This window comes from Parus major, chromosome 4 (assembly GCF_001522545.3).
Source record: "Parus major isolate Abel chromosome 4, Parus_major1.1, whole genome shotgun sequence".
Taxonomy (NCBI): domain Eukaryota; kingdom Metazoa; phylum Chordata; class Aves; order Passeriformes; family Paridae; genus Parus; species Parus major.
Window position 1 is genome coordinate 23,130,389 of NC_031771.1, and position 25,013 is coordinate 23,155,401.

The following is a 25,013-nucleotide window of genomic DNA, read 5'->3' on the forward strand; positions in this document are numbered from 1 at the left end:
TTGATGTGACTGTGTTGAAGTGTACTGATGGTTCTCCCCAGTGTCTCTGGAAGGGGCAAGCTTTGGTGTGTGACCCTCAGGCTCAAAGACCTGCTGTCATTGCTGTCCCAGGGCAGAGAGGGTGCTCACTGCATCTGGCTGTGCCTCCTGCAGTGTGGTACCACAGCACAGTGGTGCTGGTGGTTGCAGCAGCATCTCTCAGCAGGCAGTTGAAACAGCCATTCATATTTAAAACATAAAAGATCTTCAGTCTGTATTGTTGTCACTGTCCTTTAGCAGCACAAATCTCAACAGCCAGCTTTTGCTATACAGTATGTAATTATGAAGCAACAGGTAGTGACCTAAGTCCCTTATTATTTTATTTGTGATTGTTGTTCACGATTCAGCAGTGAGTCTTCACTAAAGGGAAGTTGGAAGTTACACTGTGGAATTCTGCCTTTAGGTGCCATGAGGTAGAGGTTTTTCAAGCAGCTGTTTTGTGTGGAGAAGAGAGGAGAGGTTTATTGCAAGAGTTGCATGAAGCACTTCAGAAACACTGCAGTTTTTTTTCTTTCTTTCCTTCCCCTTCCCTTTTTCCCTTGAGTTAACTAAACCACAAAAGACAAGAAGTTTTTCTATGGGCAATACCATAATACCTTTAACACAGTCTGGATTTGTATAAGGATGGTTTCACCTTTTACATTCAGGCAGACATCTCTGATGTCAGATCACACGGAAGCAGATCACTGTGACAGGCTGGGTGCTGCCTTTAACCAGGTACACCTTGCATCCCAACTATTCTAAGGCAAGTTCCCTTGTGTCCATGCTGCAGGTGGGACTCTGGAGGCACACCGGAGCTTGGAGGGGCCTGGAAGGAGCACCTTACAGCACGCTGGTGCCATCTGATGGTAAGCTTTCACAGCAACTTTTCCCCCTTCCCATCAGTGTCAACAAGCTTTTTATTTATTTTATGAGAGTCTGTGGCATAACATTAGCTGCATGGTTTTAGATATGTCTTCCAGAAATAGAAGTACTATATTAATTTTAAAAATCTAGAAATGTTTTGTCTAACTTTCCTTATTTATCCTGTGTTTTAGAACCAGCTTTACATGAAACTACAACCTACAATGCAACTTTTTCACTTAGTTTTCTTTTTTTACCCCCCAGAAGTAACTATTAATTACAGACATGGTCTTCCTGTGATAACTCTTATGCTGCCCACAAGAAGTGAACGCTGTCAGTTCACTGTCAAGCCAGTAGTGACCACTGTAGGAGCATTCCTGCAGGATGTGCAAAGAGAAGATAAAGGAATTGAGAGAGCTGAAGTCTTTGCAACAGGTATCCTGTATTTCTGTTATTCCCCAAAACAAATGCATTCCTTTTCAAATGGATTGTACTTCTGTTTTGGAGCATAAGTTCAGTCCTCCATCAGGTGTAGCACTGTTGCTGTTGAAGTAGCTCTTGAATGCTTCTAGGCTTTATTGTTGTTTCAGGGTTAGTAACTGAGTTCTCTTGAAAAGGCTGACTAAAATTAAAGAATTGGATCTATTACTGTAACTCTCCTTTTATGCCAGTAGTGTCCTCTGTTATCTTTTTCAATTAGCTTCTCTTTGTAATGCTCCTGATTTCCTTGACGTCTCTTTCTTTCCTCATCCACCATGGTAAAAAGAAAGAAAAATAAGGTTACCTATATATCTATGGATATATTTATTTAGTAGCAGATAACACATAAGCATCAGTAAGGATGCTGTCAGTGAAGGCTGGTCTGGTTTTCATAGCTTGGTGGATTCATAATGTTCTCTTCTTTCTGATTGATACTACAGAGGGCTGCAGGAGCTTTTAAAGAAACTGAAAATAGACTGATGTTCCCACGAGGTCAGAAAGCCACAGACCTAAGAGAAGCTGCTTTACTTTCCTTTGTGGGCATATGTAGTAAGGCAGGAAAATACCCCACAGAGCAGTTTATTGATATCCTGTGGAGCAGTGGAGGTGTGATCTGCGTGGATCCCAGTGTGAAGCTTCAGGAGCTCCATATACACGAGAGCTTTGGTGTCGGGTTTTTTTGGTCTTGTTTTTCTGTGTTTTGACAGTGTCTGCTAGGGAGCAAAAGTAGAAAATTCTCTTGAAGATAATTTCCTAAAAGACTCTTTATCTTCAGAAACTGCTGTAGGAAATGGTCATGGTGAGCAGCTGTCCTTCCCCTTAGCACAGAAGTTTTGCCCTAAAAAGGATTTCTTAGTGGGGTGAGGCTGAACTTGTGCTGACAGCAGTAAACCTTTGGGTACTGCTGTTGTGCAGACATCCAGGACAGGAGTGTTTGGGGTTCACTGCTGGATCGCTTTCCTCTCTGCTGTATCAGCAAAAGCTAACTGTTCCTGCTTCAGTGCAAACATGGGTCCCTTGTGAAGCATGAGGTAATTCCTGCAAGAAACTTACAAATCTGGAATTTTTGGCATGGACAGGCAGCACATTCCAAAGTGGAGACGAGTTTGAGTTGTTTTCACCTCGTCTGATCTGTTTAAACACACTCCTGTCCCCTCTGATTTGGGAATACTTAGATTAAAACAGAATAGTTCTCTGGTCTGTATTTGTCAGGGCAATGGTAATGTTATAGAACAGCTGACATGTTTAATTTATTAGGAAACTGATACTGTAAGGAGAAACTATTGGTCAAGTACTGAGAGTTGAACTTAAACATTAATTATTAAAGAAAAAAATTACTAAGTTTTGATTTAGTGTAGGCACACTTCTGTGTCATTTAACCATTAAAAGAAACCTAGCCTTTGCTGAAGTCATCAGTGCTGTGTATGATGACTCGTTTTCATTATCTGTAAATTTGGTTTTCATCCTGCAAACCTTTTGTAGACAAAAAATGACCCTTTGTCCACATCAGAACACTTGCTTTTAGGTACAGGATTGAAATTTAGCCTTTGCTTAAACCCTGTGGGGGATTTTCTAAAATAAAATACCTCCCTTCCTCAAAACTTTTCTTCTTTTCAGTTAATAAAAGGTTGCACAGGTTAATAAATCAGTGGTGTATTTTGAACATCCAGAACAAAGAGCCTGTCTGGCACTTTTGAAAAGCATTTTTCCCTTAAATATTAGAGAAAGAGTTATAAATGTCACCTTAATAATGTACATGCAAATGAGCCTTGATGTTTTATTACACTGGAAAAGAAAAGAGAAATGAGTGGATGGGCACATTAAAATTTTGGATTGAAAGTGATCGGCTTCTGGGTTTGCTTTGCTACCCACACAGAGTGGGGAGGCAAGCCAGCTGGGGCGTTTGCTTGCAGAGTTCAGTAGTCTAAACTTCATCAGATGGGGCCTGAGGACAGGGTTCTGGTGAAGAAATAATTGCAGATGTGGGGTTGTCTGTGAAGCTTTTCTGTAGGGGATGTGTGAGAACAAGTGGAGGAACTGGGGCAGTAGCACTGTGATAAATATCTATGTAAAAAAATCTTGGTATTTTGTGGCCTGTTTGGTTATACATCTTGGGTGTAAAGCTGCCCAGCCCTTGGCAAGGGCAGGAGAAGGTGCCCTTTTTGTGTGTAGAAAATTAGAATCATCCCAAACACTACTGTGGGGCAGCTGCTGCATAGCTTTTCAAACCCTCATGCCACAGTTTGTCAAACTCTCATGCCACAGTGATGTGTCCAGCATTGGTGGTGTGTGGCTCTGGGTACTTTTGGGCCCTCTGAACCCCAGTGTGCTCCTGGCAGACACTGTTACATGCTCCTGCTAATGAATCCAGAGCTCCTTTTTGGTAGGAGCTGTAAAATTGCATGAAACATTTGTGGGGTACCATTAATATAAATTTCTGCATTAAAAAAAATGTAGAAAAGAGTTCTTCAGAGCATCTAAGTTCATTCCCTCCACAGGACAGCCCCAAGAATCACACCATGTGTTCTTCCTGACTGTTTAGTATTAGCTACCAGTTCTAAAAGTAGAGTTGCTTCCATTCCCATCTTCCATCTTCACATTATTAGTGAAGAACCCCAGAGCTTTTCTGCAGGGTTACCTGCTAATGTTTAAAACTCCTCATGATAAGTGATCTAGAACTGAAATCTTTCTTCTGCAGATGGTAGCAAGGTCTCTGATGCAACCTTGATGGAGGTCTTATTGATGAATGACTTTAAGCTTGTTATCAACAACACAGCATACAGTGTGTCACCTCCTGTAAAAGGTAAGAGCAATTCTTAATAACTGATCATTTCACTTCATTTAGTGAAACGCATGGGAAGCCTCAGAAAACTGGGACCTGGGAGAATGATGTTTCCCTTTGGCTTTGTCTTTTTACCATTGGATGGTCCTACTTTTGGGGTTAGAGGTGGGGAGAGAATGAAGAAGGGTGTGTTCTTGAAATGGTTTATATGACAAATATTTTCTTTTCAGATAAGCTGAGTAGTGAGCATGCTACTGAAATGGAAGATATCAAATCCTTGGTTCACAGACTGTTTGTAGCTCTACATTTAGAAGATCACCAGATCAGGAAAGAGAGAGAATTGCTACAGAAACTGGACCATCTGAAAGGAGAGCTGCTGCCTCTTGAACAGGTTGGAAAGTTTTTTTTAACTTGTAAGCATTTCCTTTCATCAGAATTAAGTCCTGTGACAGAAGAAAATCAGCATGAATGGCTAGGGTGTGTCTGTTCTGTTTGTTATGTTAACGAGGTCAACTCAAGTAGAATGCAAATTATTTTCAATTCAGTAGTTTTTCTTCCCGTTGTGGACATTAATGGGGTAGAAACACAACACCTGGAGAAAGCTGTCATGAACATGGCTAGTATTGAGATTGAAAGGCCATTTGTTGAAATGTCCTTGAAAGTCACCTGTTGCTTTATGAGTTCTGAATTCCCATGACAGCAAAAAAACACAGTAGTGGGGTTGACATCATCCATGGCTTAGGATAGTGGACAACAGGACTCCTGCTTTATGAGAGCCAGCCTCAGTGTTACCCAGAGCTGCCTTGAATGGCAAATGGAAATCCCACAGATACAGATCCTTAGTAATCCAAAGGGGAAATTAAAAGCAGGAATTCTTGGTGCACAATGGCAAGAAGATCTGGTTGCCCTTGGACTTCAGTGCTTTTGTTTTCTCAGCAGGGTAAGTCAGTAAGAGGTGCTGGTAAGAGATCCTGAGAAAGGATCTAGTCCAGGGGGAGAAAACATAGTCGAGGAACTGTTCACCAGAGGAGCGCTTATGTTTAGTTGAGCAGGTTTCTGCATTTCTTTTCTTCAGATGAAAGCCAGAATCGTGGACAGTGCAGATGCAAAAACCTCCAGGCTGTTATGGGTTGGCCTAGCTCTGATGTCAACTCAGGGGGGAGCGTTGGCATGGCTCACATGGTGGGTCTACTCTTGGGACATCATGGAGCCAGTCACGTACTTCATCACCTACGGGAGTGCCATGGCTTTCTACGCCTACTTCGTTCTCACCAAGCAGGTGAGTCCTTGTCTTCTAAATGTCTGGAACATTGAAAAGGAGGAAAACTGAGTCTGTGAATCACCATGTTTGAGCTCTGATGAAGCAGAATTCAGTAAGGCCTTGCCATTAGACAGGGACTTGTTTGATCCCTAATGTGTTTGGATACAAACATTACATCATGCAGAATCAAGCAGGTATTTGCTGCACATGAACTGCAGGCCAGCTACTGAGCATAACTACTGTCAGTAAGATTTCATAACCTAGGGAATGAAAAGTGAGGAAAGAATTCTTTCCTATAAAATGTCTATAGATCACTTTGCATAGTAAATGTCACCTTGGTCACTGCAGTATTGGGAGAGCAACTGGTAGTCCTGTGCCAGTTTGTGAATGCTGCCTTACAGCAGCAAATCATCCAACAGTAGTTTTTATTTGCTGGAGTTTATGTATATACAGTGCAGGGTCCCAAACTGTTTGGAACTCTGGCAGGTGAATTACTGAAATATACTGAAATATATTTAGTGCCTGAAAAAATGTTACTGCTCTGCTCTTCATAATCTACTTTTCCATGACTTAGAATGAATGGAGGTAAATGTAGGACAGCTGAAATGGAGCAGGAAGCAGGCATTGTGTAAAAGCAAAAAGTTTGCTCAGATCTTAGCTTCACAATACAGACTTGTTCTGAAATCCTGTTAAGACTTTGAGAAATGTTTCTTTGTCCTGTTTTAGCTCTGTACTTTACTCTCAAAGTGGACATCCTGATGTTGAACTTTCTGTGATGCCAAACTCTTTTTGTTGTGGAATTACATGGAAGAGCAACCAGCACTTTCTTCCATTGTACCAGTGGATCTATAGACCTTGTGAGACATTAGGTTCCTTCAGTGAAAAGGGGAGATGCATCTGTTTTTATGAAGAGCTGGCTCAGAATGTGAGTTTTACTCCTTCTGACTGGTTTTTAAGAAGGGCTAAGCCATTCCTACTTTTTGTGAGTAGATAAAGAGCTTACTACTTGGTTTTTTTGAACAGCTGCTGATGCCATTGCTTAGGACTTTCAAATAAGTCCTCAAAACGTAGTTCCTGAACTTTGTCTGACTCCTTGGAAGTAGACTCCATTGACTGAGGTGGCTCCAGTCATGAAGATGATGCTATGTCTTTATTGTGACTGAAAATTCCTTCAGACATGATAGAAATTACTCTTACTATGTGTTTTAAAAGCCCTTGTGGCCCTTAAGAGCATAACTTCATCTGTAGCCTCTTTACAAAACATATATGGGTGCTGGACAAGGTAAGTCCTCCTGAAACAGGCTGAGTTTCTAATGTGCTGACCTCCAGTCAGTTTCCTTGCTAACCACAAATCCATGTTCTCCTTCCTTCCCCAGGACTACATTTATCCTCATGCTAAGGACAGGCAGTTCCTCCACTACTTCTACCGCAAATCCAAAAAGCAGCGTTTTAATGTGGAACGATACAACAAGCTCAAAGACGACCTAGCAGAGGTATTTAAATACAGTCCTTCAATAATGACACCACTTCTGGCTTAAGACTTTTTCAGCAAACTCTCAGATAACAGAAAATTAACCTCAAGGCTCGTTATCAAAACACTGTATTGCTTATCAGCCAGTTTCAGCTGTTCAGATAATCATACAGTGTTTGCTTTTGATGTATAAACTACTTCTGTAGGTCATCAGAAAGGGAGACCTTCATGAGTTTAATTTAAAAACTAGTCAGTTTATCAGCACAACATCTATTTTTTGTATACTCTAAGTAATGCTGCGTTTTTTACCATTTAATACAATAACTTTATTTATTTTAGGCACAGTATGTTTGCTGCACTGCTGTGGTAAACCCATCTCCTCCCTTCTTTGGAAGGAGATTGCCTTGCAGAGTTCAGCATTGGACATCATAACCTTATTCCTTAGCTAAAATACTTACTTAGATTTACAGAATATGGGTGATTGGACAGAAAAGGTGATATGTGTATCTAGGAGAAATTTGATGGCCTTCATGAAATAATTGTAGCAGATCTCTTACTCTTCAATTATTACTCCTCCATCCTACCTTGACAGCCCTATGTTCAAAAATATCTCAAAAAAGAAAATGGAAACTACCTCTAATTTTAGCTCAAAACCATAGTTCAGGGTGTAATTTCATTTGCCATAATTGACATAATGTTGCAGTTTGATGCTTTTTCAGTGGCTTGGGGGTATGAATTTTTTAACTGTCATTTGAAATTAATGAAAATAATACTCTGGGGTGTGGGTGAGTGGGGTGATGGGCAGGGTTCATGCTTCTCTCTGCATGACCTGAGCAGGTCTGTCAGTGTTCCCCATCCTCCTTTTGACTGGTTTGGTTCCTTGCTGAAGACCAGTGCCTTCTGAGAAGAGTGCATGTGTGAAAGAGGACAAAACAGAGGCTGCAGAAGGATGAACTCTCCCTCTCTCTTTCATTGGCAGGCAGAAGAATCCCTAAGGCGTCTGCGCCAACCGCTGCACCTGAGGCTTCCCATCCAGGAAATCAGTGACAAGGACTGACCTTGGTTTGGCGTAGATTGGAGATACCCTTTCAAAGCTGATACCAACATTTAGTTACTCCATAGCACCTGGGTATTTTTGACCACTAAAGTTTCAAAAAATTGCAATAAATAGCTTTAAAAGTGATTTGGTCACTTGGTGGTTTGGGTTTGTTTTGCTTGTTTTTCGTTTTCTTTAAAACCCTATGAAGAAACTGCTGAAGCAAAGGTCTTAAAATATTTGTCAAATCCCATTAGTACAATGGAGGCATTCTTACTGCTGGTAAAAGGACAGAACAGGCAAGGATAGCCTTTTTAGTACCATTTACATAACACAACAGTAGCTCATAGGATAATTAACTTCTGCATGGAGTAGTAAGGATTGTTTTCCTGCAATTACTGTTTCCTTTTCCTGGTCTGTGCATTGACTCTTTGTAACACCACAGGTGAAGTTTAGATGAGCATGACAATTAAGCTTTCTTAGTAAATAGTGCTGGAAAAGTAAGGTATCTCAAACTTGTTATAAAATCATTTATATTTCACTGTTGCATTTTATTGAAAGTATTTATCAAAACATCGTGTTTTATACAAAATTTAAAAGTAGGTGTAGTAAGATTCAACATCTATGACTCAGAACATAGTATATGGAAAGACTTAACTAAAGCGGAGCCTGTAAACCAATTATTCCCCAGGAAAGTGGATTAAGACATGTTGCTGAGTTTCAATTCTCTGTTGTCCCTCAGAGGAACAGTTTATAATGTAAAAAAGCCAAAANTTGGAATTTTAGCCCAAGGACATAAAATCTCTATAAAAACCCAAGCCTGGAAACCCTCAGACGTGGATTTGGGAAACCTATACCTCTGGTGTAGAGCCTGTCCACCCAGCACTGCGCTGACTATTTTTATTGTGGCATTTTATCGTTGTTGTTCCGTTGTTCATTAATAAATCTTTCTTTTCATTTATAAATCCATATTTGCCTTTGCATTTATAACACTTAATAACTGATCATTTCACTTCATTTAGTGAAACGCATGGGAAGCCTCAGAAAACTGGGACCTGGGAGAATGATGTTTCCCTTTGGCTTTGTCTTTTTACCATTGGATGGTCCTACTTTTGGGGTTAGAGGTGGGGAGAGAATGAAGAAGGGTGTGTTCTTGAAATGGTTTATATGACAAATATTTTCTTTTCAGATAAGCTGAGTAGTGAGCATGCTACTGAAATGGAAGATATCAAATCCTTGGTTCACAGACTGTTTGTAGCTCTACATTTAGAAGATCACCAGATCAGGAAAGAGAGAGAATTGCTACAGAAACTGGACCATCTGAAAGGAGAGCTGCTGCCTCTTGAACAGGTTGGAAAGTTTTTTTTAACTTGTAAGCATTTCCTTTCATCAGAATTAAGTCCTGTGACAGAAGAAAATCAGCATGAATGGCTAGGGTGTGTCTGTTCTGTTTGTTATGTTAACGAGGTCAACTCAAGTAGAATGCAAATTATTTTCAATTCAGTAGTTTTTCTTCCCGTTGTGGACATTAATGGGGTAGAAACACAACACCTGGAGAAAGCTGTCATGAACATGGCTAGTATTGAGATTGAAAGGCCATTTGTTGAAATGTCCTTGAAAGTCACCTGTTGCTTTATGAGTTCTGAATTCCCATGACAGCAAAAAAACACAGTAGTGGGGTTGTCATCATCCGTGGCTTAGGATAGTGGACAACAGGACTCCTGCTTTATGAGAGCCAGCCTCAGTGTTACCCAGAGCTGCCTTGAATGGCAAATGGAAATCCCACAGATACAGATCCTTAGTAATCCAAAGGGGAAATTAAAAGCAGGAATTCTTGGTGCACAATGGCAAGAAGATCTGGTTGCCCTTGGACTTCAGTGCTTTTGTTTTCTCAGCAGGGTAAGTCAGTAAGAGGTGCTGGTAAGAGATCCTGAGAAAGGATCTAGTCCAGGGGGAGAAAACATAGTCGAGGAACTGTTCACCAGAGGAGCGCTTATGTTTAGTTGAGCAGGTTTCTGCATTTCTTTTCTTCAGATGAAAGCCAGAATCGTGGACAGTGCAGATGCAAAAACCTCCAGGCTGTTATGGGTTGGCCTAGCTCTGATGTCAACTCAGGGGGGAGCGTTGGCATGGCTCACATGGTGGGTCTACTCTTGGGACATCATGGAGCCAGTCACGTACTTCATCACCTACGGGAGTGCCATGGCTTTCTACGCCTACTTCGTTCTCACCAAGCAGGTGAGTCCTTGTCTTCTAAATGTCTGGAACATTGAAAAGGAGGAAAACTGAGTCTGTGAATCACCATGTTTGAGCTCTGATGAAGCAGAATTCAGTAAGGCCTTGCCATTAGACAGGGACTTGTTTGATCCCTAATGTGTTTGGATACAAACATTACATCATGCAGAATCAAGCAGGTATTTGCTGCACATGAACTGCAGGCCAGCTACTGAGCATAACTACTGTCAGTAAGATTTCATAACCTAGGGAATGAAAAGTGAGGAAAGAATTCTTTCCTATAAAATGTCTATAGATCACTTTGCATAGTAAATGTCACCTTGGTCACTGCAGTATTGGGAGAGCAACTGGTAGTCCTGTGCCAGTTTGTGAATGCTGCCTTACAGCAGCAAATCATCCAACAGTAGTTTTTATTTGCTGGAGTTTATGTATATACAGTGCAGGGTCCCAAACTGTTTGGAACTCTGGCAGGTGAATTACTGAAATATACTGAAATATATTTAGTGCCTGAAAAAATGTTACTGCTCTGCTCTTCATAATCTACTTTTCCATGACTTAGAATGAATGGAGGTAAATGTAGGACAGCTGAAATGGAGCAGGAAGCAGGCATTGTGTAAAAGCAAAAAGTTTGCTCAGATCTTAGCTTCACAATACAGACTTGTTCTGAAATCCTGTTAAGACTTTGAGAAATGTTTCTTTGTCCTGTTTTAGCTCTGTACTTTACTCTCAAAGTGGACATCCTGATGTTGAACTTTCTGTGATGCCAAACTCTTTTTGTTGTGGAATTACATGGAAGAGCAACCAGCACTTTCTTCCATTGTACCAGTGGATCTATAGACCTTGTGAGACATTAGGTTCCTTCAGTGAAAAGGGGAGATGCATCTGTTTTTATGAAGAGCTGGCTCAGAATGTGAGTTTTACTCCTTCTGACTGGTTTTTAAGAAGGGCTAAGCCATTCCTACTTTTTGTGAGTAGATAAAGAGCTTACTACTTGGTTTTTTTGAACAGCTGCTGATGCCATTGCTTAGGACTTTCAAATAAGTCCTCAAAACGTAGTTCCTGAACTTTGTCTGACTCCTTGGAAGTAGACTCCATTGACTGAGGTGGCTCCAGTCATGAAGATGATGCTATGTCTTTATTGTGACTGAAAATTCCTTCAGACATGATAGAAATTACTCTTACTATGTGTTTTAAAAGCCCTTGTGGCCCTTAAGAGCATAACTTCATCTGTAGCCTCTTTACAAAACATATATGGGTGCTGGACAAGGTAAGTCCTCCTGAAACAGGCTGAGTTTCTAATGTGCTGACCTCCAGTCAGTTTCCTTGCTAACCACAAATCCATGTTCTCCTTCCTTCCCCAGGACTACATTTATCCTCATGCTAAGGACAGGCAGTTCCTCCACTACTTCTACCGCAAATCCAAAAAGCAGCGTTTTAATGTGGAACGATACAACAAGCTCAAAGACGACCTAGCAGAGGTATTTAAATACAGTCCTTCAATAATGACACCACTTCTGGCTTAAGACTTTTTCAGCAAACTCTCAGATAACAGAAAATTAACCTCAAGGCTCGTTATCAAAACACTGTATTGCTTATCAGCCAGTTTCAGCTGTTCAGATAATCATACAGTGTTTGCTTTTGATGTATAAACTACTTCTGTAGGTCATCAGAAAGGGAGACCTTCATGAGTTTAATTTAAAAACTAGTCAGTTTATCAGCACAACATCTATTTTTTGTATACTCTAAGTAATGCTGCGTTTTTTACCATTTAATACAATAACTTTATTTATTTTAGGCACAGTATGTTTGCTGCACTGCTGTGGTAAACCCATCTCCTCCCTTCTTTGGAAGGAGATTGCCTTGCAGAGTTCAGCATTGGACATCATAACCTTATTCCTTAGCTAAAATACTTACTTAGATTTACAGAATATGGGTGATTGGACAGAAAAGGTGATATGTGTATCTAGGAGAAATTTGATGGCCTTCATGAAATAATTGTAGCAGATCTCTTACTCTTCAATTATTACTCCTCCATCCTACCTTGACAGCCCTATGTTCAAAAATATCTCAAAAAAGAAAATGGAAACTACCTCTAATTTTAGCTCAAAACCATAGTTCAGGGTGTAATTTCATTTGCCATAATTGACATAATGTTGCAGTTTGATGCTTTTTCAGTGGCTTGGGGGTATGAATTTTTTAACTGTCATTTGAAATTAATGAAAATAATACTCTGGGGTGTGGGTGAGTGGGGTGATGGGCAGGGTTCATGCTTCTCTCTGCATGACCTGAGCAGGTCTGTCAGTGTTCCCCATCCTCCTTTTGACTGGTTTGGTTCCTTGCTGAAGACCAGTGCCTTCTGAGAAGAGTGCATGTGTGAAAGAGGACAAAACAGAGGCTGCAGAAGGATGAACTCTCCCTCTCTCTTTCATTGGCAGGCAGAAGAATCCCTAAGGCGTCTGCGCCAACCGCTGCACCTGAGGCTTCCCATCCAGGAAATCAGTGACAAGGACTGACCTTGGTTTGGCGTAGATTGGAGATACCCTTTCAAAGCTGATACCAACATTTAGTTACTCCATAGCACCTGGGTATTTTTGACCACTAAAGTTTCAAAAAATTGCAATAAATAGCTTTAAAAGTGATTTGGTCACTTGGTGGTTTGGGTTTGTTTTGCTTGTTTTTCGTTTTCTTTAAAACCCTATGAAGAAACTGCTGAAGCAAAGGTCTTAAAATATTTGTCAAATCCCATTAGTACAATGGAGGCATTCTTACTGCTGGTAAAAGGACAGAACAGGCAAGGATAGCCTTTTTAGTACCATTTACATAACACAACAGTAGCTCATAGGATAATTAACTTCTGCATGGAGTAGTAAGGATTGTTTTCCTGCAATTACTGTTTCCTTTTCCTGGTCTGTGCATTGACTCTTTGTAACACCACAGGTGAAGTTTAGATGAGCATGACAATTAAGCTTTCTTAGTAAATAGTGCTGGAAAAGTAAGGTATCTCAAACTTGTTATAAAATCATTTATATTTCACTGTTGCATTTTATTGAAAGTATTTATCAAAACATCGTGTTTTATACAAAATTTAAAAGTAGGTGTAGTAAGATTCAACATCTATGACTCAGAACATAGTATATGGAAAGACTTAACTAAAGCGGAGCCTGTAAACCAATTATTCCCCAGGAAAGTGGATTAAGACATGTTGCTGAGTTTCAATTCTCTGTTGTCCCTCAGAGGAACAGTTTATAATGTAAAAAAGCCAAAACACACAAACAAAAAAACAAAGAAAAGAAATATTTGCTTCAAGTCAGCACCACTGCAATTACTGATGCTGCAGCAGTAACAATCCCGTGGTGACTATGCACCATCACTTTTATGCACAGCGACAGAGGTATGGCTGATCTTCTCCAGGGCTGAGAGGAAGCCTGATCCACCTCAAAGGCCTGAAGTATAAAGGTTTGCATCTGTTATGTTTTGTAGAGCTGCCTAGAGATATCCAGTGGCTTTCGCTTTAGAGATATGGACAAGGCAAGCTCACCCTGAGCAAGCTGTACATGGTCTCGTCTCATTACTGCTGTTTTTCTCCTGAGGATACAAAGCACCAGCAAGCTGTAATTGTGCCCCAAGTATAAATTGTATTCAAGCAAAAGGAAACCCTTTATTAATCAACCCTACTTGATTAATCCTATATTAATGCTACAATTGTTCTCAAGGAATTAAGTTCCTTTTTAGTGTTGCAAGAAAAAAAAATAAATCAGAAAGCCTGATAAAGCAACAATAGTTGTGCATTCTGCTGTCCACAAATTTAAAAAGATGCCATACAAACATATTCCCTGTAAACTGTGCTCTTGGAGGAAGACAAGTTAATCTAATGTAATATTAAAAATGTTTTGGAAATAGTAAAATGTGCCATAGTTAGATGGCAATCAACCAAGAAGCTTTTAAAAAAAAAGTAGTCTGGAGCATCAGTTTCAATAAAATCTGAGCACCTTCTAATAGTTCAGCACCAGTCAACTTTTCCCAAATTCCCTGAGATTAATTCCCTGGTGTAATTCTAGCTTTAAAATTGCTTTAAGATTTTAGAAACTATTAGGTATACAAACTGTAATGTTTGATCCCAGTGATTTTGCAGACAATCATGCAGAATATTAAGTCTCCTCAACTAAGATAGTATTCTTTACTTCTGCAGCAAGTAATAGTAATGGTCATCACTGCTAAATAACCTACTTAGATTTTGGATGAAAATACAACTTTTTAGTTAACATTGAGGCAAAACAAGGAATCTGTTTTTTCCCTCTACCATTAACACCTCTGCACATATCCACTGTGCGATATGACACTTTCCTGTTAACAACAGTAAGAAGTTCTGTGAACTCCAAGGAAGATCCATGCTTCCTAAGGATCTCACACAAATCTTGGATGTACCAGGAGCCATGTACAATATCACGATGAGAATAGTAGCCTAGAGTAGAAAAAGAACATAAAATTACATTCAAATATAGGTAGTAATAACTTCTTGGAAAAGTATTTATGAGAGTCACTGTTTGCTAGCTACCATCAATCGGGAATTACTAATGGGTGCAAATCTTACTTTGCCAATTATGCAATTTCGCTGCAAACTGTAGATGGGAAATGGTTTTGGTACCACTTGTGCTCAGCTAAGAGGAACGTGATTCGGGGATTGGTAGCTTACAGGACTGCATCTCTGTAAGAGCAGATGGGACAGAGGACAACATACATGGGAAGACATGGCACATGTAGTGCAGGGAGATTTATAAGCCACCAGAATCCCGGAAAAGAGATAGATGCTTGCTGTCAGGACTCAGCTCAGCCGCAAGACTGATGACAAGGCTTTTGTTTGGCAAGTTTAATGCACCTTCATAATTTACTTGCACTTTTTCTTTAGCACGTAACAGTCTTCCCCAGACAAGTTGCTACTTGTCAGACAAGTAAATAAGATGACCTGGAACTGTTCACGTTTTTTGGACTGCAAAATGAAGTGTTCATGGTTGCTAGAATGAAGTATCAGACACTGGATGTAAAATACTAGAACTTACCTTGCGCCACAGAGTAGCACATGATAAAGTCTGCACCAGCAGGCAGAGTATATACACCAGCTGCATCCACTTCAGTCTCGTTGACAAGGGATTCAGTGCTGCTGTCTGTTGAGTCGTGAGCAATGACTGGATCATCATGTTTATCACCTCGACAGGCCTGTTGGTGAGAAGTGTTGTTATGCTTGCACCCCTGCTGAGCTCACTGTTGATACGATAATTCTGACACTAACCAGAGGCACTTCTGTTCAGCTAGGTGTGCTACATTAGCATGACTCTGCCTTCAGAAAGGCCCATTTACTACTCTGTCTCTTAAAATGTTGGGGACAAAGTCCACTGAAAGCTCAAAGATGATCTCAGAATCACTACAACGAGAAGGGATCTCTTGAGATCCCAACCCCCTACACTCAAGCAGTGATAGCTGTTGTCCAGGACTGTGTCCAGTCAGCTTCTGAGGATCTTCCTAGGTGGAGACTCCACAATCTGTATGGATGACCTCTTCCAGTCTTTGACAACCTTACAGTAAAAAAAAAAAAGTGTTTTCTTGTGTTTTAATTTGTTCCAGCTGCCTCTTAACCTGTCACTTGGGTACCACTGAAAAGAGCCTGTCTCCCTCTTATTCCCTCCCACCAGGTGTGTAGAACATTGGTAAGGTTCCCCTGAGTCATCTCCTCCAAGCTGAGCAGTCCAGCTCTCTCAGCCTCTCCTCATATCAAACATGCTCCAGAGTCCATCTTTGTAGCCCTTTGCAGGACTCACTCCAGTAAGTCTGTATTTTTTTTGAACTGGGGAACTCAGGACTGGATACAATACTTCAGATGCAGCCTCACCAGTGCTGAGTAGAGAGGAAGAATTGTCTCCCTCGCTGGCAGTGTTGGATTACTGCTCTGTTACACTTCTGCTCTTAGTGCAGTATCAAATGTATTTGTTGAGGGAGGGTTTTTGTGAGAAGTCAGTACTGATCCCACTATTGTCAGTGATGCAGAAAGGCTACAAATGGAAGTTAACAAGGTGAGAGCACACTCAAAAGATACAAAGGAGCATTACTTCAGAACTACCGCTAAAAAAAAAAACAAACACAAAGACTCTTCTTTAGAGTGATGAAGTTCCATCTTGATGTTTCTTCTGATTTCCAGAGGTGCTATGACAGTTGTGCTGGGAAAGAACTCAGCTGATGAACTAATTAATTAGCTTTTTGATGAGTATGTATTATAAATGTTTCCAAGTATTACTTATAATTGAAATTTGAAAGTATTTTTTCCATCTTTGGCACCAGGTTAAAAAAGAAATAAGGAAATCTGAATGAGTCCTAATGAAAGGTGAATTAACAATATGCTGCTTCTTGCAACAACCCTGTGCCCTAAGGAAGCTTTCATTTGGGGGAAAAAATGGATAATACTTAGAATTAATCTGTAAACTACTACAATTACAATCTGATGAAGGCCAGGTTCATATATGAGTTTGCTAATTGTAATCTGGATAAAAATGGGATAGATCAATCCCTGCATGACCTGGTTTGACCTCACGACTCTGCTTTGAACAGGAGGCTGGACCAGAGACCTCCTGAGGTACCTCCCAACTTTCCTTCTCCTGTGAACCAAGGAAAGAAACAGGAGGTTACACATGGTCTTTGTCTGACCACTTAGCACAAACAGTATTCCTGAGACAATAAAGTCTTAATTTGATTCTTTAGATTCTACAGAGATGCCAGGTATAGGTCATAGACAAAAAACAACAACAAATGAAAATCACTACCACCACAAAAACCAACAACCAAAAAGTCACACAAAAAAAAAAAAAAAAAGAAGAAAACAAACAGGAAAAAAATCAAAAATCCCAAACACAAAACCCAGCTTCACTGAGGATCAAGTAAAGGGACTTGCCTGGAAGGAAGCAATGAAGATGCCAAGGTTTGATAATTTATCAGCTTAGCCTAGGGCTGTGAAGTATGCCAAATGGGAACTGAGCTGAGGCTGCACAGAACTTCCTCAAAAAACCCTGGTACTGCATTCTCTGCTATTAAATACACACTAACAGTCGATCTGACATGTCTGACATGGGCTTAATTTGTGTTTCTTTTTGTAAAATTACTTATTAAATACAGCTTTAATAATAACATTAACAGTGTGTACTAACACATTAGGGTTTCTAATAAAAATAGAAGAATCCCTGTCTTAAATGCCTTGTGGAAAGACTGCATCAGGAAAACTGACATCTGTGTTGCAGGAAGACACAAGTCAGCATTAACTACACTGAATTCAGGAATGGACATCTTACCTGAATTATAAATATCTTTGGTTTTCCTACTAAACTCTGGCACTTGTCTCCTCTGAACATGTCTGTGATTTTCTGAATTTTGATTTTGTCATCATATGCATAAATGTGATCATCCTCACCATGACTCAGGAACACACACACAAAGCAGTCAGCATTGCTGTGGTCATCCCTAGAGGCTGAAACAGTAAAGTGGTGTTTTAATGACAAAACAGTCATATTCAGGTCTAAAAAACATTGTACATTTGTGTCATATCATCTAATCCCCAATCAGTCCTTTTTCAAATGGATGTTTTTTTCAGGTAGAGCCATACTGTAGGGATTTCAAGGTGTATTGATTCAAGCTGGCTGAAGTGGCACTAACCACAAGAAGAAGAATGTAATTATCTTCTCCCAGCCGCATGTATCATCTTTCAGTCTTTAGTGACTTAATTAGTTCCCTCAACAGAAGCTTCACTTACATTGCAATAAAATAATCTTCAGGCTAAACTTTAAGTCCTTCTATTGCTAAATTCCTTGTGCACAAAGAATTATTCTAAGTTAGATGAACAGAGAGATTGGTAGAAAAGGTATCTGGGAATTCTGCTGTAATAATTTAGACATAACAATACCTAGTCTCTTACCTTCTTCAATTTTCTGCAGCACATCTTCTACTTTCAGATCTTGAAAAAGTCTGACTTCAAACCCAAGGTCTGTCAAACTATTGTTAGAACAGATCATTATTAGTAAAATCTTGCTCAAATTATATATCAATTGCTACCAACTCAGTTTCTTTCCCTGTGGGGGGATTAACATTTTTATGCATTATTTATGAACAAAACTACTGAAGTTGGTTTTGAATTCAAACTGGTGTCAAGGACAGGTCTAACACCTAAAGTTACTTCAAAGAGTTTGTCCAAAGAAAGCTCTGGACTCACCAAACTCAGTGGACTTGTGCTAGCAGTTTCTGTGACCTAAAATAATGTGCCTTGAAGCTTTTTAATTATGGCTTTCTTCACCCAAGTTGCATAGGTGCTATGTCTGCCAAATCCCCTGGTCTCTACATAAACACAAGGTTTAGGTAACTCCTTAATTTGACCACAATTTCTAAAGCTTCGATTTTTTTAAGGGTTAGTGGAGCAACCAAGTTTCTTACCTGCGTTTCAGATTGTAACTGTCTGCCATAGTCCCACGTCTGTCTTGCAGCATTAAACGCCAAAAAAAGTGCTCGTGATTGAAGATTAATGCAACTCCTCTTCTTTGATGGTTCATTTTGTATTCCACTGCAGGATCAAGTGATTGTTTGCTGCCACAGATGGAAAACATTCTTGGTAAATGAGGCTGTTTAGTTAAGGCACATAATGGTGCATTTCAGACATGGCTCCAATTCTTCCTGTTATGTGTTTAGCTAAATATTAACGTAATTGGATAGTGCACAGGTATGTATTTGGAATTGTCTGTGATTTGCTTCAAGTTTTTCTAAGTAAATCAAGTGCTGCATTGTAATCAATGGACTATAAACTGGGGATGAGGTGCTGAGTGTATGTATCTTGCAAAAGGAGAACAAATGTTTATTATTTACCTTAATGAAACAAAAGCTATGACAATACAACGGTTCATCTAAGTTTTTAGCAACCAGCCCATCAAATCCTAAAGTTGAAGAACAGAGGTCTTCTTAAGGACAGAATAAATTACCTACCCAGCTTCTAAGTAGAGGACTTTATCATGGCAGCAAACACATAGAATACCTGTGTGTTTGGGGTTAGCATTCTGCAATTTTATTGGTTTATGAGCAAAACACAGCATAGGATGTGTGACAGCACACTCCGGACTTGGCTGCGGATGCAAAAGTTTGTAAGTGTTGACATGGCTGTAATTAGAAAGACAAAGCAGACAATCTTTCTGCTTTTGTAGTTATTGGTGCAGAAAACAGAAACTGAAACACTTCTGGCAATGGACAGGTCCAGAGTTCGAGGTACACGGAATGACAGTCAAGGTCTTGCTGCCCTAGGACTGGCTCTAGTCACAGATGTCGTTTTTTCCATGTTAATACTTTCTTTCGTGCTATGGAATATTCAGGCCTGATGCAATTACAAGAGAAAGTTGTTTAGAATATTTACCTGCAGATGTTCAAGATCAAAGTTTCATTGGCAAATGCTTTTATTTCACAACAGAATTACCATCGTTACCCACAGACTATATCTGCTTCTCCACTTTCTTATGAGAATCTTCTTAATGAAACATCTTTTTATAACGTCTACATAAGAATTCAGACACAAAACAGGAATTTGGGATGACTGTTCAAAATCAGGGTGGCTCTACAATGTTCTACAATGTTGGCTGGATAACCAGTAAGAGAAGTTGGGTGCTTTATCACATTCTTCCTGTTCTGAGAACCAAACATGAAAAAAGCAAATTTTCAAAATTTACATTACAAATTTACAAATTTTAATCTTGTAATTATGAACAATTTCACCAGTACCAGAATTTTTTCAGATTTTTGCAATTTCTCTTCCTTAGGATTTGGCTAGGTGCATGGCTAGTAAGGATTTTGGACAGTTTGGTTGCTGGATCCTGTGAATGATCATTGAAGGATGATTCCCTAAATAGCTCTTTCTCTACTCAGCTGTATGTATGAGGCAAAGTTATCAGGCAGGTAGTTTACTGTTTTCAGGGCTTTCATGGAACCACTGCTCCATGGTCCACTTTCCCTCCTTCCAGAGGAATACATTCCTGTGCTGCAATCTACCACTTAGTCTGTCCAGTGGCTCCCTACATTGTGATAGTCTTTGCACATTGCCTAAAGTAAAAAGAGAACACTCCACATAGTCCCTTCCACAAGCCTTCACAATAAGAGTGCTTCTGCATCTGGTGTAGCTAAAACCAGAAACATGATTTTTAAGTGGGTGGAGTTGAATCAAATAATTCTGTTGAATTCTTAACAAAAATCAGAAAACCCTGCACTGACCTGAGTCCCTTGGGACATCTCTGTCACTGCCCACCAGAACTTTACCTTATATTGAATGCATCTACTTCTGTGATGTTCTCATTTCCATCTGTTAGAGAAATCAATAAGTTATTCAGCCATAAAATCATTCATTAAAAACAAACAAAACCAATTTGAACTTATGCATCCAGCCTTAATGTTTAGCTGTTAATATGAACCAAAAGCTCATTCAGACATCAGGTAAGTAGGCATGCTCATTAGTGTTTGTCTGCACCCACAGCTTTTGAAGGCTGTTCTGGAAGTTCTGACTCCAACAGTCTGAATTTCAGGTGGTCAAGACATGCATATTTTCTCTCTGTCTGTGTATCTGTCCCTATATAAACATATTCAGAGGTTATGATTTTATATATCTAACTGGCTGGCTGTATTTTTTAAAGGAACTCTAACTCGACAGTTACTATTTTACATAACTTAAAAATATGCTGGTGTTTCTTTTCTTTTAGTAATGCTAATACAAAACTGAGCATTCTCTTTGAGGTTGGATGCAGCACATGAGTCACAGTTTATAGTGTTAACAGCTATAGACAACTGAGAAGAGACAAGATTTAAACCTTTTCTTCTGCTGAACTATACAGACTTTAAATACCTCCAGTACAGAAAAGACATAAAAGTAACAGTGTGGCAATAATAAGGAACATGCACATCTTTGGAGTGTGCAGAACTACAGATTTGCAGACAGGCCAAAATACGTGTTCCTCTCACTTAAGCATCTCAGTGGGCTATTAAATCACTACTACTACTGGTAGTAACTACCACATTATGAGAACTGCATACGACACTGTACCTGTGGTGGGTAATGCAGGTCTGCTATCCAGCTGGACATGGCCTGCAATTTTAGGAAGAATCACAATTACATGTATTTTACAAACTACTTTGCACATACAATACTAGCTCTTCACATCTATTTTTCAAATGTTATTAATGCCTTTTGCAAAACTAACATAGCTATGTACTGATAGAGGACAAAAGTTCTTGTGATCCCCTTCCACTTTTTGATCATAAAATTTTATAGTCATCAAACTTTAAGACAGAAAATGTAGACAAAGGAGGAATAGAATTCCTGAGCTACAGGAAACTAGGAAATTATAGTTTTCCTGTTAATTTAATCCTGTTTAGTAACTTCCTATATGAGAGGGACAACTTTCATTGTCCCTCTCATATGGCAGCTTCAGTCACATAAACACTATTTGAATTATCATGACTTATGAAAAATTTTCTGTTTGTCTTACACAGGAACCAGCTTGTTCCAAAATCTGATTGAGACCAACGGGACCAATTGTCTTTAATTTCCTGAAGGTGGATTGCTTCAAAGGAATCAAAAGTCAGGTATGCACCAGGATACACTGGAATCTCACAGAATCTTTCCTTGGATGCCTTTCCGACTCAGCACCGAGGGCACTTTGGACCAAGGCACTTCGAATGGCACACAAAAAAAGTCCCTTTAAGCCTAGCTGCATCTCCAGGAACCCGACTCGAGTTCTGCTGCCCTGACTTCTCCTTCCCTCCTGTTGCACGCCCGGGACCTTCCCCGCTGCCCTGTCCCGGGGCCGTGCCGGGGAGCCGGAGAGGTTTTCCCCCGGGCGGGGTGCGCTGGATTTACGTGCAAATCCATTTCCTCCTTGGCCGCCGCCGTCCTTCGCCACCTTCCCCGCTCCCTTCCTCCGGCAGGAATGAAGGAAGGAATGAAGTACAGAAGTAAAGGTCCCGCTGCCCATGAGCGCCGGCAGCGCCCTCCGGGCAGCGCTCCCACTCTGGGGGCAGCCGGCCCCGGTGCCCCCGGCCCCTGGCAGACATTCCCCATCCCGCTCTTGCCCCGCCAGGAGCCCCACATCCCGGCCCTTCCCGGCCCTTCCCGGCCGCATCCCGGCCCTTCCCGCCCGTCCCCTCCGCACACGCACCCGCCGGCGGCCGCCGCTCCTCGCCCGACATGGCCAGGGACCAGCACCGGCTCCACACAAACACTCCGACACAAACACTCCGACACACACCCGGCCGAGCCTTCCCTTCTCTTCCTCTCCCCTGCCTTCCGGGGGTCGGCCCGCCTCCTCAGCCCGGGGGCGGGCGCTCCTCGCCCTTTGCTCCCGCGGCGGCGCCTCCGGCAGGAGCGGGGCGAGGCGCGGGGGAGCGCCGGGTGCGGTGTTAAAGCGAGCCCGGGGTTACCTGTGCTCCAGTGCTGCTGCTTCCGCCGCCGTGGGCGAGTAACTGCAGCGGCTCCTACAAAAACATCCTCCTGAAATATGGTCAGAGCCTCCTCCCGCCTTCTCTTCGTTTCAATTTTTCAAAACTCTACTCAAATTCCCATTTCAGGCGCACAGTGTTTTCTTTCCTGTAAGAGTGCGTTTTCATTCGGGCACCCACACACCACCCTTGCGAGGGTTTGGATGTGTGCATCAATCACTCGGCACATGCAATACTCTCGCTTCAGTTCTCTTGGATGATTTCGGGACTGTGAGGACAGTGACAGGGTGCTGAGTGTGCCCACGCATCTCAACGAGAATTCCCCAGCCGGGAATTGTGCGGCTCTTACCAGTCACGATCAATTGCATAACAAACAAGTTTCTAAACCAAAGCCAACGACAAAAACCCATTCTTCTGTATAAGAGCTTTACAGATTGTACCCTAGAAGGATCTGAATTTTATATCCAGCCTACTTTTAGGGAGATAAACTCAGTTATTAATGTGCACTTAAGAGAATGCTGCTACAAGCACAAAAAGAAGCAGATTTAGAGTGGAATTATAGGCATTTTTACTCAGTCTGGTTTTACCCAGGTTTTCTTGCATGGATAGAGATTTTAGACAAAATGTCTCCCTTTGATTAAAGGAGCCATTACCCTTGTTTGTTTTTCTCTTGTTCGGACTTGTTGCCCTCAGAGCGCCAGCAGGCAGCTGGATCAAGATAGGACTTTGTTTCGATTGTCTTTGTGCATGCTTTAGTTAGAAACCCGACACTATCACTATTTGCGTCTTACACCGGGTAACATTTAGACTCCCTTAGACTTATTTAGAATAATTTGGATTCATTTTTTTGGCAACTGCAAATCCCAGCTCTCAGCTCACGCCAGAGCTGCCCCTGAGCCCACTGGGAGCAGGACTCCCGTGGGAAGCAGCAGCTGCAGATCCGAACTCCAGGACTCTGTAAGAGCACTTTGAACTGGAACCAGCCGTGTTCCTCAGTCCGACAGCTCGCTTAGACCCTTGTAAGACGGAGCTTTTATCTGCTTGCTTTGGCTGGAAGCTCAGAGCAGTCAGCCACTGTGCTCAGGTGTGCTAACTTGATCGCAGTGTGGGCAGCCGGAGGCAGCGCTGGGCTGGAGCGCGTTTCCAGCTCACTGCAATAGGTGGAAGTTCTATTGTGAGAAGTGCCTGTGTGCTTAGAAACACTTTCCGATTGTTGCAGCGGCTCCCCGGTAGGCGGGTATTGTTTATGGATGGATCAGAACTGCAGTCTGAAGAAGGAAGTTTGGTTGTGGACACACTGCTGTACAGTATTACCGACTATAGAAAAACATGCAGTATTGAGTTCAATGAGCCGCTACCGATAGCCTTGTGCTTTTATCCAGCCTGAACCTAACCACAGGGCTGTTCACTCGCTCCCCCTAATGGGATCAGGGAGAGAATCAGAAAAAAGCTAAAGACAGTTTAACAGGACAGAATAGGGGGGGAAATAATAATAAAAGGATATACAAGACCAGTGACAGAGAGCACAGTTGCCCACCACCCACTGATTGATGCACAGCCAGTCTCCAGGGAGTGATCAGTGCCCTCCCCATGGCAACTCCCCCCAGTTTTATTGTTCGGTGTGATTCCATACGGTGTGGGATATCCCTTGGGTCTGCTGACCTGGCTGTGTCTGCTCCCCAATCCTCATGCACATCGGCCTCCTCAATGGCAGGGCAGCAGGAGAAGCTGTGTTTTATCAATATTGTTCTCATTCTCAAACCAAAACACAGCATTCTATCAGCTGCTAAGGAAAACATTAAACATAACTGCCACAACCAGGACAAGCATCACATTTTGCATATATATATATATATATACACAAATATGTAAGTTCTTCAATGGTATGATTAATCCTGGGGGTGATAGCTAGGCTTCATCTTAGGGCTATGGTCTGCAAAAGGCATTTTGTGTAACTTGCAGGTAACTCTAATCAAGAATTTCTGCTACAGGAAAAGCTTGTGCGAAATAAAGACTACTGGAAGAAGTGAAATGCTTCCTGTGGTTTGCAAGCAGAACTGTCAAAGTGCTATCCAGCAGTATTAAAGCTCTTTTTAGTGTTTTATGTGGTTTGAAAGAAACTCCAGGAGGCTTTCATGGTATAATTACAGGTCAGCACAGGAGGGAACAAAACCCAGCTCTTTCCAACAGTGAAAATTTTCTGTGTGGTCGTGCTTTAACCCCAGCCAGTGACTGAGCATATGTGTGTACACACACAGACACACACACATATGGGATGGGGAGAAGGAGAATCAGAAAAAGCAAATGGGTTTAGGTAAGAACACTTCAGTAACTTAAATAAACACATAAAAATAATAATGAGAAGGATAGAGAG

General features: G+C 41.2%; 3 protein-coding genes across 4 annotated transcripts; 2 read left to right on the forward strand and 1 right to left on the reverse strand.

Annotated features, from left to right (window-relative positions):
- Nucleotides 1-267: 267 nt before the first annotated feature.
- On the forward strand, nucleotides 268-8,059 carry LOC107203273 (calcium uniporter regulatory subunit MCUb, mitochondrial-like). 2 transcript variants are annotated; one of them, XM_033513358.1, is made up of 7 exons: nucleotides 741-887; nucleotides 1,147-1,317; nucleotides 4,061-4,165; nucleotides 4,375-4,535; nucleotides 5,220-5,423; nucleotides 6,782-6,898; nucleotides 7,856-8,059. In XM_033513358.1, the coding sequence occupies exons 1-7, from the start codon at nucleotides 803-805 to the stop codon at nucleotides 7,931-7,933; spliced, it is 921 nt and encodes a 306-aa protein (XP_033369249.1). In that variant the 5' UTR covers nucleotides 741-802; the 3' UTR covers nucleotides 7,934-8,059. The 2 variants fall into 2 exon arrangements, with proteins under 2 accessions (XP_033369250.1, XP_033369249.1); XM_033513359.1 differs by lacking the exons at nucleotides 6,782-6,898; nucleotides 7,856-8,059 and adding an exon at nucleotides 6,132-6,775 and having other exon boundaries at nucleotides 268-887.
- A 996-nt stretch (nucleotides 8,060-9,055) lies between these two features.
- On the forward strand, nucleotides 9,056-12,786 carry LOC107203275 (calcium uniporter regulatory subunit MCUb, mitochondrial-like). The gene is made up of 4 exons (XM_015625116.1): nucleotides 9,056-9,262; nucleotides 9,947-10,150; nucleotides 11,509-11,625; nucleotides 12,583-12,786. The coding sequence occupies exons 1-4, from the start codon at nucleotides 9,071-9,073 to the stop codon at nucleotides 12,658-12,660; spliced, it is 591 nt and encodes a 196-aa protein (XP_015480602.1). The 5' UTR covers nucleotides 9,056-9,070; the 3' UTR covers nucleotides 12,661-12,786.
- A 380-nt stretch (nucleotides 12,787-13,166) lies between these two features.
- Nucleotides 13,167-22,492, reverse strand: CASP6 (caspase 6). Its single transcript, XM_015625114.3, has 8 exons — nucleotides 22,360-22,492; nucleotides 21,246-21,287; nucleotides 20,468-20,510; nucleotides 18,611-18,760; nucleotides 18,099-18,175; nucleotides 17,479-17,654; nucleotides 15,205-15,361; nucleotides 13,167-14,609 (listed from the first exon to the last, which is right to left on the reverse strand). Exons 1-8 carry the CDS (start codon nucleotides 22,388-22,390, stop codon nucleotides 14,371-14,373), a joined length of 915 nt encoding a protein of 304 aa, XP_015480600.1. The 5' UTR covers nucleotides 22,391-22,492; the 3' UTR covers nucleotides 13,167-14,370.
- Between the last annotated feature and the right edge of the window lie 2,521 nt (nucleotides 22,493-25,013).